Source organism: Lates calcarifer, linkage group LG7_2, assembly GCF_001640805.2.
Source record: "Lates calcarifer isolate ASB-BC8 linkage group LG7_2, TLL_Latcal_v3, whole genome shotgun sequence".
In the NCBI taxonomy this organism is placed as follows: Eukaryota; Metazoa; Chordata; class Actinopteri; family Centropomidae; genus Lates; species Lates calcarifer.
The window spans coordinates 1,025,257-1,041,379 of NC_066854.1; the positions used below are offsets into that span (position 1 = coordinate 1,025,257).

Genomic DNA, 16,123 nt, shown 5'->3' on the forward strand with positions numbered 1-16,123 from the left:
ACTCAGTGTGTAACTGACTGAAACAGATTTTCAGATGAATTATCCAAATGTCACCGTTTCTGTTTGCAATAAAACACAGATTTCTACAGTTTACAGTAAATTAGGTATTTTAATGAGGAAAAACTCTGAAAATCATCATTTAAATAGAAGAGAGAAAATGACTTCCTCTTGATTATCTAAATATAAGATTATTTTCATCCTGTCACCCTGACATACTGAACCTGTGTTTCTCCTGATTGTGCCGTTACTACATCTTTACTTTGTCATTATGTTAAAAATTAGTTACCATAAAATACAAAAAGGTAAAAGATAAATGAGGTCTGCTCATAACCCTGAGAACAGTTAAGGCCTGTTTGTTTTGTCACAATAAAACAAAATAATAATCATGATCGTTGCTTCAGCAGAAGCTTCAGACCTGCTCTACAGTAACATCATCGTCTCATGATCGGTCTGATTCCCTGACGATCACGTTACCACCTCACTGACGACCGGTTCACCATATTTCAAACTGCGTGTGTTTCTTGAAGGTTGTTCTGTCCACGATGTTGTTACCGAAGAGTCTGGGGAGAAAACAGAGCAGAGAGCAAACGTCATCATTCAGCCACAGTAACATGGACCTGTATGAACTGATGTGAGGTTATGAATGAGGTCTCTGTAAACTCACCTCACAGTGACAGTGGAAGGGTTGATGCAGACCAGCTGCAGTAACTTGTCAGTGGAAACATCAGTGATCTTGTTGTGACTCAAACTGTAACATGAACACAAACACAGCAGGTGACACAGAGGTTCATCTGTGACTGTACATCACCTCCACCTCCACCCAGACCAGAGCTGACACTGCATCATGGACAGTCTTCACAGAGACACTCACTCCAGGACGTGGACTTTGTGCAGGTGCGTGATGAGTGTGAGCAGCAGCTGGTCGGTGAGCTGACAGTGACTGAGGTCGAGCTCCTCCAGTCCTTCAGAGAAGTCCAGCATCAGAGCCAAAGCTCCACAGGCCCTCTGATCCAGAGTGGTGTGACTGAGGTCCAGTTCTCCACCCAGGGCTGCACACAGAGACTCCGCCCGTCTCACTGAGTCCCCCTCAGGGTTCACAGGAACCAGAGACAGCAGCTGGAGGAGAACGGCTTTACTGGCTCTGAACAGAACAAACAGACTGTTACCATCAACATGACAGTGAACCTGCTTCTTCTCTGGTTTAGGTCAGTCTGTGGTCTCTCCCACCTGAGGTGGACTCTGTGGAGGACAGGAAACAGCAGGTCCAGTCCGCTGTCCTCCACCTCACAGTCCCTCAGGTCCAGCTGTGAGAGCTGGGTGCTGTGTCTCAGGACGGTGGAGACGGCCCTGCAGTCGTCACCGGTCAGACCCAGAGTCTGAGTCTGATCCTCCAGCTGCACACAGGAGGAGCAGGACAGATCCAACCTGTGCTGGAGAGTCCTGAACAGATCTGATGCTGCCTCCTGCAGGACGTCAGAGGCAGCGCAGCAGTGGATGAACCTCAGCAGCAGATTCCTGTCGACACTGATGCAGAAATACAACAAATGAAACTATTTATTGATAATAATAATATACATTTCATCTTCATGTATCAGTTACCAATAATCAGTAATACTGATCTAAAGGAAAACTCTTATTGTCATACTGTATAATAATTCTTTTCTATCAGTGTGCTGGAGTGAACTGATACAGACTGAGCACTGAGAGAGAAGCATGATGTCTGACCTGAGCTGAGAAACTCTGTCCAGAGAACAGAGGATGGACTGTGTTTCCTCTGTGGGTATGGAGGTCCACGTCAGGTTCAGTTTAACTCTGTCACTATGTCTGAGGGTGAAGAGCAGAGCAGCACAGTCCTCTGAGTCCAGCTCTCTGCAGGTCAGGTTGATCACATGACCCAATGACCTCTGTAAACTGGGTATAATCTGACTGGTCTGAGCTTTATAGATCTCTCTGATAGCGGCCAACACAAAGCTGGGACTGGACCTGAAAGACACAACAACACATACACAGGTGATTAAAACTGTGTGTGGGTCTGGATCTGGTAAAAGGTAAAAAATAAATAAATGAACCTTTTCAATAAAATCCTGTCCAGAAAGGGAAGCAGACGTGTGACGTTCTCCTGTAAGAAGTGGTTCTTCCTCAGGTTCACAGTGATGGTCTGAGCTGACGGCTGCTGCAGCAGATAGTGAAGAAGCTCCCAGTTCACACAGCAGCAGTTCAGGTCTCCACCAACCTTAGACAAGAAGAACAACGTCAGGTCCTGGTCCTGGATCTCATGGAGGAGGGTCAGCAGCTGCTGGAAACTCTCTTCACTCAGTCTGCAGATTGAACAGAAGAATGAATGAATGTACATCATGAACTGTTGTTCATCAGAATGAATTCATGAGGCTCAGGAAAGATTTTACCTGATTGTTAGAGAACCATGGTGAAGCAGCAGAGTAATGAGACACTGAGCAGGGAAACAGGACTCAGTCAGGTCTAAACGTCTGACTGCACAGTATCTGAGCAGAGACGCCAAACCACTGACGACCTTCAACAGTTCTCTGTCTGAGAGCTGAGCTCTGTCAGGGGCAAGAGAAAGCTCGTCTACAGCCAACGGACAGAACAACCTCCCTCTTCTGACCCAGTGAAACAGCAGCAAGACCATGTGGCTGGACAGCCTGAAAATCAGAGACACAGAGAGAGAAAACAGTTTCTCACTGAGCACACATTCACTGGACCAGGTGGAGTTACAGAACAAGAGACAGTAAATAAGTGACTGTGTACCTCAGACTGTGCAGTTGTGTTGAAGGTCTAAAGAGGAGGGAGGCTCCTCTGACAGACACCTTTCTGGGTGTGAGGATCAGATCCACATTAGAGGAACACAGTCCAAGAACTCTCCCCACAGTCCGACAGGTTTTCCTGTTTAACTCTCCTGTTAACTGCAGAGTGAAGTCCAGGAGCTTCAGCAGAGAGACCAACTGCTGGACCTCCTGTCTGGACTTTACAGAGATGGACGTACACACTCTCTGGAAGAAATCTGGATCACAGCTAAAACACAACAGAATGGATGAAAACAGCTGAGGAGCAAGAATTAAATACTGACTGCAGTTATAACATGTCTTTCATCAAGGATCAGTTAAGATACAGTGAGATGAATCAGTCTGATTGTTTGTGTTATTAGCTGTGATAATATCAAATACAAAAACACCATTTACTGCCATATAATTACTGACCTGAGAAATGACATTCATCTTTATCTACATTATGTTTGTAAAGGACAAATGACACAGGTGAAGATGAGCTGGATTTTAATCTGACTCACCTGAGCTGTGAGATATAAGGCAGACACTGTAGGAGACTCCTCACTTCACTCTCTTCATCTGACCAGCCTCTCAGCTCTACTCGTTTCTTCTCTGGTTGGAGTTTCAACACTTCCAGGAGGATGGAGGTCTTTCTCTCTGAGAGGTCTATGATCCAGACTGAAGGAGCTGACTGGAAAACTGACTGGAACACTGGAAGGACTCTCAGACCTGTTTTAGTCTCATAGTCCTTCACATGGGAGAAAAGATCCAGAAGGAAATCACACTGATATTGTGGATCATCATCATCCATGTATCTGTTATTCAGAGGGAATGTTTGATATGTGCAGACTGATGATAACAGCTCCAGTATCTTCTCTCCTGTCTGCTGTTCTCTCTCTGCTGCTGCACAGAGCAGATTCCCAAAGAGCCTGGTTTGATTCGAGACTTTAAACAGGGGAGAGAAACTGGAACGAGAATAAAACATGTTGTTATGACGTCAGTAACAGAAACAGAGACAAACAATACTGACATACAGGGAGTGGAGCTGCTGAAAGCTACAAAATACCTGCTAATGAGCAGAATACAGTCAAATCAATCAGCCTAACATTCAACAACAATGACAGTGACTTTTACTGACTAACTTCACACAATGTTTAAGGAACCAGGAATGTCAGGCAACAATGGTCAATCCTCAAATCATTTATCAATCAATTAGATCCAAAGTCTGAAAAGCTCCACCACAATTTTCAACATCCATCATTCTGTAAAACTCTTTAAACTGAATCAAGTCCTAATGAAGCAGAATCAGGATTTCCACTGGTAAACTTTCACTTCATCATCACAGGTCATTTCATTTCAGTGGAGAAAAACAATTCTCTCATTCACTGGTCTGAATCATTCATTGTTAAAACATCCTGCTCAGTTCCAGCTCAGTTATTGGTAGTTTTAGAGTCAGAGGAGCCAATGAATGAGCTTTCCATCCAGCATCAGTGACTCCTCACATTTAGTGATCAAATATTAAACTGATTCAGTCCTCAAAGTGTGAAGCACTTTAACACATCTCTTCAGATGACTCATACAGTGAATCCAACACTAACACAGTGATGGAGTTAAAGAGGAACTCTGGGTAATGTAGGAATAAGTACACTGTGCTGTGTGGAGTGAAACATGTTCCATCAGTAAAACTACACACCATGATGTCATGTTGATGTGGATCAACTGATCACATGACCTGAACCTTCAAACTAACAGTGAGTTGGTGTAGATGTAAGAACACAGATCCACAAATGTTCACTCAAGTCATGTTTAGTACAATCCATTTACCTGAGCTGTGAGATATAAGGCAGACACTGTAGGAGACTCCTCACTTCACTCTCTTCATCTGACCAGCCTGTCAGCTCCACTCGTTTCTTCTCTGGTTGGAGTTTCAACACTTCCAGGAGGATGGAGGTCTTTCTCTCTGAGAGGTCTATGATCCAGACTGAAGGAGCTGACTGGAAAACTGACTGTAATGATGGAAGGACTCTCAGACCTGTTTTAGTCTCATAGTCCTTCACATGGGAGCAAACATCCAGAAGGAAATCACACTGATATTGTGGATCATAATCATCCATGTCTCTGTCATTAAAAGGGAATGTTTGATATGTGCAGACTGATGATAACATCTCCAGTATCTTCTCTCCTGTCTGCTGTTCTCTCTCTGCTGCTGCACAGAGCAGATTCCCAAAGAACCTGGGTCCATCTGAAGGATCTGAAGACTGAGGCACGAAACTGAAATCACAAGGATTAAAAGATGTGATGTCTAGTTTTTATCTAAGAGAAATCAAATGTTTCTGTGAACTGTAGTATGAAATTTGTTTTGATAATTTAATCTACATGCAGAAACACTCAAAACAGATGGGACAGCTTCATGTGAATAATTGTTGAAAGGGCCCTGGCGCTTTGTATCCGTTGGGGCAGTGGCAGCCACAGTGTTAATGCAGTTCACCTGGCATGGCTCTGAAACTGCGTGACTGTTGGACTAGAAGGAATTTGTTAAAGTATAGCACCTGTATGTGGCAAAAACTGACACTAAAATTGCACAGTAAATTCAAAAGGGCCAACTTCCTGTTGGGTTTAAGTTATAGCTCCAAGGCTCTTTTGTAGGTCTAGGAATGTTACTCATGCCTTGCTAATTTTTTCAGGGTGCACCCTCAGGCTGTTTTGCCACACCTGTGCCCCAGACCCATATCAGACATCAAGTTACGCTACTTATGATATACTGTACTGTATATGCAAAGTTTTAATGAGCCTGAGCACAACTACCACTTCAAAGATGCTAAAGGTAATTCGGGGGCTGCTGGAGAGCCAATGTGCCAAATCAAATCAAAGTGCTAAGTACTTTAATCATGGGTGTTCATCATCAAGTTGTGAGAGTTAATGCACATCCTACAGGTTTCCAAAATGTATTTATAAGATGAAAATTTTGAACAAATGCCAAATTGGCTGACTTCCTGTCTGATGAAAAACATGTAAAAAGAAAAATGTATTAAAAAATGTATTACAATGATTAGAACTATCAACTCACTGAATCTCATGAATATCCAAGCAACATTTTCAGCACTGACGTGCTGTGGAGCTCACTGCCCATCCCCTGAGTCCAGTCACTACAGAACTTTGCAACCTTCACCATGTCTGACATGTAAGGCAATTTGGTGAGTTTTGAAGCATCCTAAGCCCCTCAAAAATGTGTTTCTGCAGCAGAATAACAATAATCTCAACAAAGAGGAATAAAATGTTTTTGTGAACTGTAGTATGGAATTTGTTCTGAAATTTCATCTTCATCTATAAACACTCAAAACAGATGGGACAGCTTCAAGTGTAAACAGAAATAATTAAAGCTGCAAAAACAGTTGAAAGGGCCCTGGCACTTTGGAGAAACAGAATAATTACAATCTCAACAGAAACAATGAGTTTCTTGCACCTTCAGTGCACAGGCCTTAGTGAAAATGATAATCATTTACCTGAGCTGTGAGATATAAGGCAGACACTGTAGGAGACTCCTCACTTCACTCTCTTCATCTGACCAGCCTGTCAGCTCCACTCGTTTCTTCTCTGGTTGGAGTTTCAACACTTCCAGGAGGATGGAGGTCTTTCTCTCTGAGAGGTCTATGATCCAGACTGAAGGAGCTGACTGGAAAACTGACTGTAATGATGGAAGGACTCTCAGACCTGTTTTAGTCTCATAGTCCTTCACATGGGAGCAAACATCCAGAAGGAAATCACACTGATATTGTGGATCATAATCATCCATGTCTCTGTCATTAAAAGGGAATGTTTGATATGTGCAGACTGATGATAACATCTCCAGTATCTTCTCTCCTGTCTGCTGTTCTCTCTCTGCTGCTGCACAGAGCAGATTCCCAAAGAACCTGGGTCCATCTGAAGGATCTGAAGACTGAGGCACGAAACTGAAATCACAAGGATTAAAAGATGTGATGTCTAGTTTTTATCTAAGAGAAATCAAATGTTTCTGTGAACTGTAGTATGAAATTTGTTTTGATAATTTAATCTACATGCAGAAACACTCAAAACAGATGGGACAGCTTCATGTGAATAATTGTTGAAAGGGCCCTGGCGCTTTGTATCCGTTGGGGCAGTGGCAGCCACAGTGTTAATGCAGTTCACCTGGCATGGCTCTGAAACTGCGTGACTGTTGGACTAGAAGGAGTTTGTTAAAGTATAGCACCTGTATGTGGCAAAAACTGACACTAAAATTGCACAGTAAATTCAAAAGGGCCAACTTCCTGTTGGGTTTAAGTTATAGCTCCAAGGCTCTTTTGTAGGTCTAGGAATGTTACTCATGCCTTGCTAATTTTTTCAGGGTGCACCCTCAGGCTGTTTTGCCACACCTGTGCCCCAGACCCATATCAGACATCAAGTTACGCTACTTATGATATACTGTACTGTATATGCAAAGTTTTAATGAGCCTGAGCACAACTACCACTTCAAAGATGCTAAAGGTAATTCGGGGGCTGCTGGAGAGCCAATGTGCCAAATCAAATCAAAGTGCTAAGTACTTTAATCATGGGTGTTCATCATCAAGTTGTGAGAGTTAATGCACATCCTACAGGTTTCCAAAATGTATTTATAAGATGAAAATTTTGAACAAATGCCAAATTGGCTGACTTCCTGTCTGATGAAAAACATGTAAAAAGAAAAATGTATTAAAAAATGTATTACAATGATTAGAACTATCAACTCACTGAATCTCATGAATATCCAAGCAACATTTTCAGCACTGACGTGCTGTGGAGCTCACTGCCCATCCCCTGAGTCCAGTCACTACAGAACTTTGCAACCTTCACCATGTCTGACATGTAAGGCAATTTGGTGAGTTTTGAAGCATCCTAAGCCCCTCAAAAATGTGTTTCTGCAGCAGAATAACAATAATCTCAACAAAGAGGAATAAAATGTTTTTGTGAACTGTAGTATGGAATTTGTTCTGAAATTTCATCTTCATCTATAAACACTCAAAACAGATGGGACAGCTTCAAGTGTAAACAGAAATAATTAAAGCTGCAAAAACAGTTGAAAGGGCCCTGGCACTTTGGAGAAACAGAATAATTACAATCTCAACAGAAACAATGAGTTTCTTGCACCTTCAGTGCACAGGCCTTAGTGAAAATGATTATCATTTACCTGAGCTGTGAGATATAAGGCAGACACTGTAGGAGACTCCTCACTTCACTCTCTTCATCTGACCAGCCTGTCAGCTCCACTTGTTTCTTCTCTGGTTGGAGTTTCAACACTTCCAGGAGGATGGAGGTCTTTCTCTCTGAGAGGTCTATGATCCAGACTGAAGAAGCTGACCGGAAAACTGACTGTAATGATGGAAGGACTCTCAGACCTGTTTTAGTCTCATAGTCCTTCACATGGGAGCAAACATCCAACAGGAAATCACACCATTTCTGTTTCAGAAGGAATGTTTGATATGTGCAGACTGATGATAACAGCTCCAGTATCTTCTCTCCTGTCTGCTGTTCTCTCTCTGCTGCTGCACAGAGCAGATTCCCAAAGAACCTGGGTCCATCTGAAGGATCTGAAGACTGAGGCACGAAACTGAAATCACAAGGATTAAAAGATGTGATGTCTAGTTTTTATCTAAGAGAAATCAAATGTTTCTGTGAACTGTAGTATGAAATTTGTTTTGATAATTTAATCTACATGCAGAAACACTCAAAACAGATGGGACAGCTTCATGTGAATAATTGTTGAAAGGGCCCTGGCGCTTTGTATCCGTTGGGGCAGTGGCAGCCACAGTGTTAATGCAGTTCACCTGGCATGGCTCTGAAACTGCGTGACTGTTGGACTAGAAGGAGTTTGTTAAAGTATAGCACCTGTATGTGGCAAAAACTGACACTAAAATTGCACAGTAAATTCAAAAGGGCCAACTTCCTGTTGGGTTTAAGTTATAGCTCCAAGGCTCTTTTGTAGGTCTAGGAATGTTACTCATGCCTTGCTAATTTTTTCAGGGTGCACCCTCAGGCTGTTTTGCCACACCTGTGCCCCAGACCCATATCAGACATCAAGTTACGCTACTTATGATATACTGTACTGTATATGCAAAGTTTTAATGAGCCTGAGCACAACTACCACTTCAAAGATGCTAAAGGTAATTCGGGGGCTGCTGGAGAGCCAATGTGCCAAATCAAATCAAAGTGCTAAGTACTTTAATCATGGGTGTTCATCATCAAGTTGTGAGAGTTAATGCACATCCTACAGGTTTCCAAAATGTATTTATAAGATGAAAATTTTGAACAAATGCCAAATTGGCTGACTTCCTGTCTGATGAAAAACATGTAAAAAGAAAAATGTATTAAAAAATGTATTACAATGATTAGAACTATCAACTCACTGAATCTCATGAATATCCAAGCAACATTTTCAGCACTGACGTGCTGTGGAGCTCACTGCCCATCCCCTGAGTCCAGTCACTACAGAACTTTGCAACCTTCACCATGTCTGACATGTAAGGCAATTTGGTGAGTTTTGAAGCATCCTAAGCCCCTCAAAAATGTGTTTCTGCAGCAGAATAACAATAATCTCAACAAAGAGGAATAAAATATTTTTGTGAACTGTAGTATGGAATTTGTTCTGAAATTTCATCTTCATCTATAAACACTCAAAACAGATGGGACAGCTTCAAGTGTAAACAGAAATAATTAAAGCTGCAAAAACAGTTGAAAGGGCCCTGGCACTTTGGAGAAACAGAATAATTACAATCTCAACAGAAACAATGAGTTTCTTGCACCTTCAGTGCACAGGCCTTAGTGAAAATGATAATCATTTACCTGAGCTGTGAGATATAAGGCAGACACTGTAGGAGACTCCTCACTTCACTCTCTTCATCTGACCAGCCTGTCAGCTCCACTCGTTTCTTCTCTGGTTGGAGTTTCAACACTTCCAGGAGGATGGAGGTCTTTCTCTCTGAGAGGTCTATGATCCAGACTGAAGGAGCTGACTGGAAAACTGACCTCAGTTTTGGAATGACACTTGAACAGCCCTCACTCTTGACATGGTGATAAAAATCCAGAAGGATGTTGATTAAGTCAGTGTTGACAGAGAACAATGAGAAGAGCCTGTTCACTACACTGTGAAAGCTTTCTTCTTTGTGAAGTGCTGCCTTCAGGCACAGTTCCAGTAACAGTCTCTTTTCTTCCCTCCTCAGTGTCTCGTGGTGTCGCTCCTGGTCCTCTGATCCTGGATCTCTGTGGGTCACCCTGAAGCTGCACGATAAAAACAAATACATCAAACACATGTTTACTGCATGTACAGCAAAACTGCATCATATTAAAATTTAAGAACATACTCTATACTTGAACACAAAGATGGTGTTAATACTGTGTTATGTCTGTGTGAGAGAAAACAATAACACCTGACAGCACATTCAGTTCAGCAGCTTCTCTCTTATTTCTGCCTCAACATCCACTCTCTGTCTATCAGCATGCAGTGAGGACTTTACTGTTCTTCCTCACACACACCTTTATGAAGCTGGTTTCTCTTTAATGTCAGCAACAAAAACAATGTTTCAGAATATACTGGCTGTAGAAAAGACCCATTCCATGGTGATATTTCCATCAACAGATGAGTTGTGTGGAAACAGGCTCGATCTTTTTACTAAGTGGTGAATTAACTGTGTAATATTTAGAATTTCAGGTGGTGATAACCTTATTAAATCTCCTTCCCTCTAACATTACTGAGGTGAGGCTTTGAATGTAAAATAGTTGCCATCTTGGGGCTGACTGTGGTTTACAAATCAACTACTACTTGCTCTTCAGTTGATCTCAGGACAGTCAGTTAGCTTGTACTATCTGTTGGTGCAAATAAACCTGAGTGAATTGATTGGCACTCAGTGTCTGACCTTCACTATTATTGAGGCTGTGCTGCTTCACACCAGCTTTAATTCTGTATTAGTAAGTTAAAGTTAAATAATTAGTATAGATTAGATCTGCAACACAAAGAAAGATGGAAATCCACCACATCAAACTGATGGTTTAACAAAAGGAAAATTAAAATATGTGAAATCAACATTACACAAAACCAACACCTACATACCTGAGTGAACTGATGTGCAGCAAACCCTCGAATAGAGACTCACAGAGGTGTTGACAGACAGGAGTCGGCCTGTCCCAGTAGAGGCACACATTAACCTTGGTAGTGACCTTCTGCATGACCTTCACTGCTCCTTCAAACAGCTGCTTTTTACCCTCAACTGGAAGGTGCAGCTGATTCCCATCAACGCCCAGTAAGCTGCTGTGGTCCATCTGCTCTTCACTGAGAAGGAAAATCTTCCACAGCTGCCGTGGCAGAGGGTCACACCTGTAACATGAGGAATAATCCAAAAACATTTTAACACAACTCAACCCAACTCAAGGATCATTCTCACTGTATTCTTCTTCCTCTTTCTGTTCTCACTTATGGTATCACAGCTCCTAAATTAAATATGTTGTAACTAAGCAGTAATCTGACAGTTAAAAACACTCTCTCTCTCGTACCATTGGACACATTGAAGGCAGCCAATCAGTCGCCTCATTCCTTGTTCTGATATCACGACATTTTCAAGGTCCAGATGGATTTTCCTCTCCTTGGACTGAGAGACCACGTAGGCCACAGCACAGCAGGAGTAAGGATCCAGACTCTGTTCACTGAGATCCAGACTGTAGTCCAGTGTGTTCAGAAGGTCGCTGCAGGCTTCAGGACACTGGGACTCATACAAGCACTGACATAAGAACAGTATGTCCACATCAGACCCTCTGTCCTTGTTGATCAGCTCCTTAAAGAACCCGTCTGATGTACTCCTGAGCTCCTCAGCTGGAATCAGACACGTCATCAAACTCGGGTTCTTCTCATTCAACAGTCTGCACATGAAAGGGATCAGATGTCTCATGTGTTTCATCTCCTCAGTCAGGCTTTGCTGAAAAACATCCTGAACTTTATCTGGATTCTTCAGGAGCCACAGTGCTGCAAAGAACTCCTGCATTGTGTAATGGAGAAATGAATATGCGGTGATTGTCTCAGTGTGGGCAACTTTGATAAACAGAGGTTTCAGGAAGGAAAGGACACAGCTGTCTTCACAGGACAGGTCTGTCAAGATCACAGTTTTTCTTTCAGCTGCATTAAAAGCAGCCTCAGCCAAAGACAGAATTTGCTCCCTCTTGTTGTTGATGTAGAAATTTAGACATTTGGTTTTTTTTTTATTGCTGTTCATCTTAAGACAGAGACGAACAATATTAATGTATATTTCAGTTGTAGTGCACGGCTGTGGAGAGATTTCTGATGAGAAGCAGACAGACACCATCAGTGCGTACATCGGGACGTGGCAAAGAGTCAACAACTCCAAGTTGTTTAAAACTTTCTTCTGTTCTTCGCCGAGAGTCACAGATAAATATGTTTTTATGGACCGCTCACTGAAGCCTTTCACCTCCACTCTGCGAAAGTCTCTAGAAAAGAAGTCTTCTTCATCATCTGGTCGACACGTTATGATGATTTTTGCGTCAGGTAGCAGGTCTTTATCTACAAGTCTCTTCACCACAGATGAAGAGAGATCTGTGATTCCATCAAAAATTATTGTAACGTTGTCTGAGTTCTTCTTTATATCATCTAAGACCTCTTCTTTACCTTCATCTGGTTCACTGAACACACTGAAAAGAAGATCCTCCAGGCTCGTGGCCTTCATCAAGTCAGATGTTTCTCTCATGTCAAAGTAAAACATGTAATCCAGCTCCTCACCGTCTCTTTCTGCCCAGAGTTTCAACATTTCATGGGTCAGTGCTGTCTTTCCAATCCCAGGCTTCCCAACCAAGACACAGTCTTTATCTGTTTTCAGCAGGTCACTGGGGGAAATCTCTGGTTTGTCTTCTGGGATGTACGTCCTCAGCTTTTTAGGACGACTCATCTTGCTTTTCTTGCTCTTCAATTTCTTTATTTTAGAAGGAGAAACGTTTCCTTGTTCCTCTAATACAAGTGGTGTGTATGACAGATCAGGCCTGTTTCTCTCTTCAAACAGATTTTTGTTTGCCATCCAAAACTTATTTGATATTTTTTGTGCTTTTGACTTCAGCTTTCTCTGATATCTGTGGCACGGCCTCGGACCTGAAACAAAACCAACAGTGAGTAAATAAATGGACTGTGACTCCACTGCTGTGACCTTTCACACTCTTTCTAATCAATGGATGAATATTTGCATTCAGAGACAGAACAGTGAATTATACACAAACAGCTCATCTATTAGAAATAATAACAAGAAATATTAGAGTCAGACCTCAGAATGAAAATACCTTGTAAATAGTTAACATCCATGTGTGTGTCTTCCTTGAAAGAAAAGCAGCTGATCCAGTGGTGCAGGTCAAACTTCTTGGTCCCAGTAGAAGCTTCACTCTTTTTCTCAGGGAAGAGGGACGACCTCCCTAACGTCCTCTTCCTCGTCATGTCAATAATCCTGAGTAACACATAACAGGCCTGTTCCCCTTTTTTAATGACTGAGTCCAGTATTTTTCTGGTTTTATCGTAGTCATCAGTCTCTGCCTGGATTTTACTGACCTCTTCATCACTGAGAACTTCTTGCTGATACAAGTTCTCTATAATCACAGAGAGGCTCCTTAATTCTCTTACAAGATGGACTCTGGCCTGCTGGATGTAATCTACAGCAGACTGTGATGTACAAGCCATGTCCTGACTTCTTTATGTCCTGCACACAGACCAACTTCAATCATCTGGAATAAAGATACCAGAAATAACATGTTAATTAAAGTAGTTATTTTGCCTGTGATATATTAACTGCTCAGTAAAACATCTGAAATCTTTTACAATAACAGAAACATTTTGCAGCACTGTGTAAACATCACATAGCTACAGCAATTCAACAGTTTAACATCACTTCTAATGGTATTGATCCAAAATGGATACCTGTGTGCTTTTGAATAATGTGCAACATTTTGGCATGTTGATGCCCAAATATCAGTATGATATAAATATAAATAAAATATTTACTCATTATTGTTCTTTTTGTACATTATGAAACACTTAGTATGAAACATGCCATAGGAATTGTTTTCTTTTTTTCAACTAACTAAAATGTTTAAAGACAAAACTAAATTAATGTTGTAACAAAGAAGAAACATCACCATGCACAGAGAAATACAGAATGTATATCAGAGAGAGACACTTACACATAAGCCTCATAGTCTCCACTTATGATGGACTCCATCAGCTCACCTGATTGTCCTGATCACAAGAAAAAAAAATGCATCAAATCAACACCTTGAGAAGCTGGAAAAAAGGATTATTTAATTGTCAAATTAGTTGCTGGTTAATATTCTGTTGATCAATTATTGGAATAATAATTAATTACAGTTAAACATTCACCAAACCTACAAAAGGACAGTGTTACTTCAGTTATGTTAAGATGCCCAACATTACTCATTATATCAGGTCTCACTGTAACTAAACCTTTAGGCGGGATTAGAGCATTAGTCTTTCATTATTAATATAGAAAACTGTCTCTATGTTGCTTATTAGCTCACTGTGCTAATGACCTAGTTTGTTAGCTGTTTCGTAGCCTTATGTAACCGTTTGAAGAAGTAAACTGATATTTACTTGTCTTACACATTCATTTTCATATATATTCTACATTGCCAAACAAAAGAGAGGAAAAAGAAAGAACAAAATATGTCGCCTGTCACTGCCTAAAAGGCTAAAAGTCGACTCCAAACGGTGCGTTAATTTCGGCGCCAACGGTTGAAGCTACCTAGCTAACAGCAACACAAAGCTAACTAATGTATCACAAGAAAATAAGTTTAACGTATTTAGAAATACAGAAAAAAATACATAGACCTTGTTTTGACGTGAACAGGCGGCAAAAAAAACCCTCACTTCTTCATCTTAAATTAACACAACAGTGAATTACCGTTAGTTGGTTGTTATCTTTTTCCGTTACTGTCAAGTTAGTTAATCGCACCCGGCTATGTACCTTTCAAAATAAAACAACGCCGCAAATATAGTACGTAACAAAATAAAAAAAAATAAGTAACTAAATACACATTTTAAATCAACTTTGTACATATATTTGATAAAAGAAACTATTTTATAGTTTTGTGATGTTAAACCATCTGTATCCAGAGATTTTCGTGGCCATGCTGTCCGCACAGAGATGAACAACGGAGGAGGAAGTGCTGAGATATTTTACAAAATAAAAGTAACAATACCGCAATGTAGAAATACTCGTTACAAATAAAAGTCCTGCATTTAAAACGTTCCAAAATAGAAGTACAAAAGTATTGACATCAAAATTGCCAAATGTACCAAAAGTAAAGGGATTAACGATGCAAATGGCCCATTTCGTTATAGTTTAGATTATACAAGATGGGATGTTGCTCAAACTTTTAAACAGAGCGGATCAGCTGAGCTTCACCTTGTGTATAAGTAATGCAACAATAAATAACAGGTATCATCTACAGGTATTTTCTTAAAATGGCAGGTGTGGAAACAGAAGAGTAGACGTGCGGTCTCTTCTTCACCTACAGAAACAGTCTAAAGGTGAAGGTTTCAGAGTAAAACCCTTAAACCGTTCAGATCTTCTTCCTTCATCTTACCTGTGTGGCTCAGGGTCACAGACAGTTTCTATTCCTCAGTCATATTTTAGACAGTTCTTCTCCTTTCTGTCTTTAACTTTCCGCCCTAACTGTTTCCCAGTCTGTCTTTACTTTCACTTTTGCTGCATGAAGTCACATCCTGTATAAAGGAGGAGCTCTCAGTGGTTGTAGGGTCCACTATCATCCACAAGATGTCACCATTAGACCAGCTGCCACATGTGAGGAAAAGGCTAAGAAATGCAATAATGCTAACATTTGATTAGAAAAACTAATTATTTACACTGTGGTCAGAAAAAGACTTAATGGAAAACATTGCTTGTTTGACTTTGAGAAATCTGTGTCTGGGTGATTCTGCGTTTGTTCTGCAAAATTATCTTTTAAAAAATCAGATTAGTTCCTATTAAAACTGTGAACAGCATCATCTGTGAAATATTAGAGTAAAACAGACACTCTTACTCTTAATACTACAATGACTAATAATAATAGTAATTAGAACAATAATGATAATGATTATTTTTATTTAATGTTTCTTTCATTTGTGGGATAATTGTTTGTGATTATTCTGATGATAAAAAACATGATGATTTTCAGGCAAACTCTGGATTCATAAAGAGCATTTCTTCCTTTCTCTCCCTGTCTCTCTTAAGCCTTCCCTGTTTCGGTAAATGTCATCAGCAATTTCTTTTACACGCCTGTTTGTTCCCTCT

At 40.8% G+C, this 16,123-nt stretch overlaps 1 protein-coding gene across 17 annotated transcripts; it reads right to left on the reverse strand.

Annotated features, from left to right (window-relative positions):
- Positions 1 to 89: 89 nt before the first annotated feature.
- LOC108873155 (uncharacterized) lies at positions 90 to 15,551 on the reverse strand. 17 transcript variants are annotated; one of them, XM_051065901.1, is made up of 18 exons: positions 15,417 to 15,551; positions 13,995 to 14,049; positions 13,104 to 13,538; positions 11,322 to 12,918; positions 10,882 to 11,145; positions 9,618 to 10,052; positions 8,174 to 8,385; positions 6,287 to 6,494; positions 4,608 to 5,054; positions 3,305 to 3,748; positions 2,767 to 3,030; positions 2,406 to 2,660; positions 2,070 to 2,318; positions 1,726 to 1,983; positions 1,228 to 1,524; positions 872 to 1,141; positions 665 to 748; positions 90 to 560 (listed from the first exon to the last, which is right to left on the reverse strand). In XM_051065901.1, exons 3-18 carry the CDS (start codon positions 13,492 to 13,494, stop codon positions 494 to 496), a joined length of 5,742 nt encoding a protein of 1,913 aa, XP_050921858.1. In that variant the 5' UTR covers positions 13,495 to 13,538; positions 13,995 to 14,049; positions 15,417 to 15,551; the 3' UTR covers positions 90 to 493. The 17 variants fall into 17 exon arrangements, with proteins under 17 accessions (XP_050921858.1, XP_050921856.1, XP_018516802.1 ...); XM_051065899.1 differs by having other exon boundaries at positions 3,305 to 3,512; positions 4,816 to 5,054; positions 6,287 to 6,733; positions 7,966 to 8,385; XM_018661286.2 differs by having other exon boundaries at positions 6,287 to 6,733; positions 7,966 to 8,385.
- Between the last annotated feature and the right edge of the window lie 572 nt (positions 15,552 to 16,123).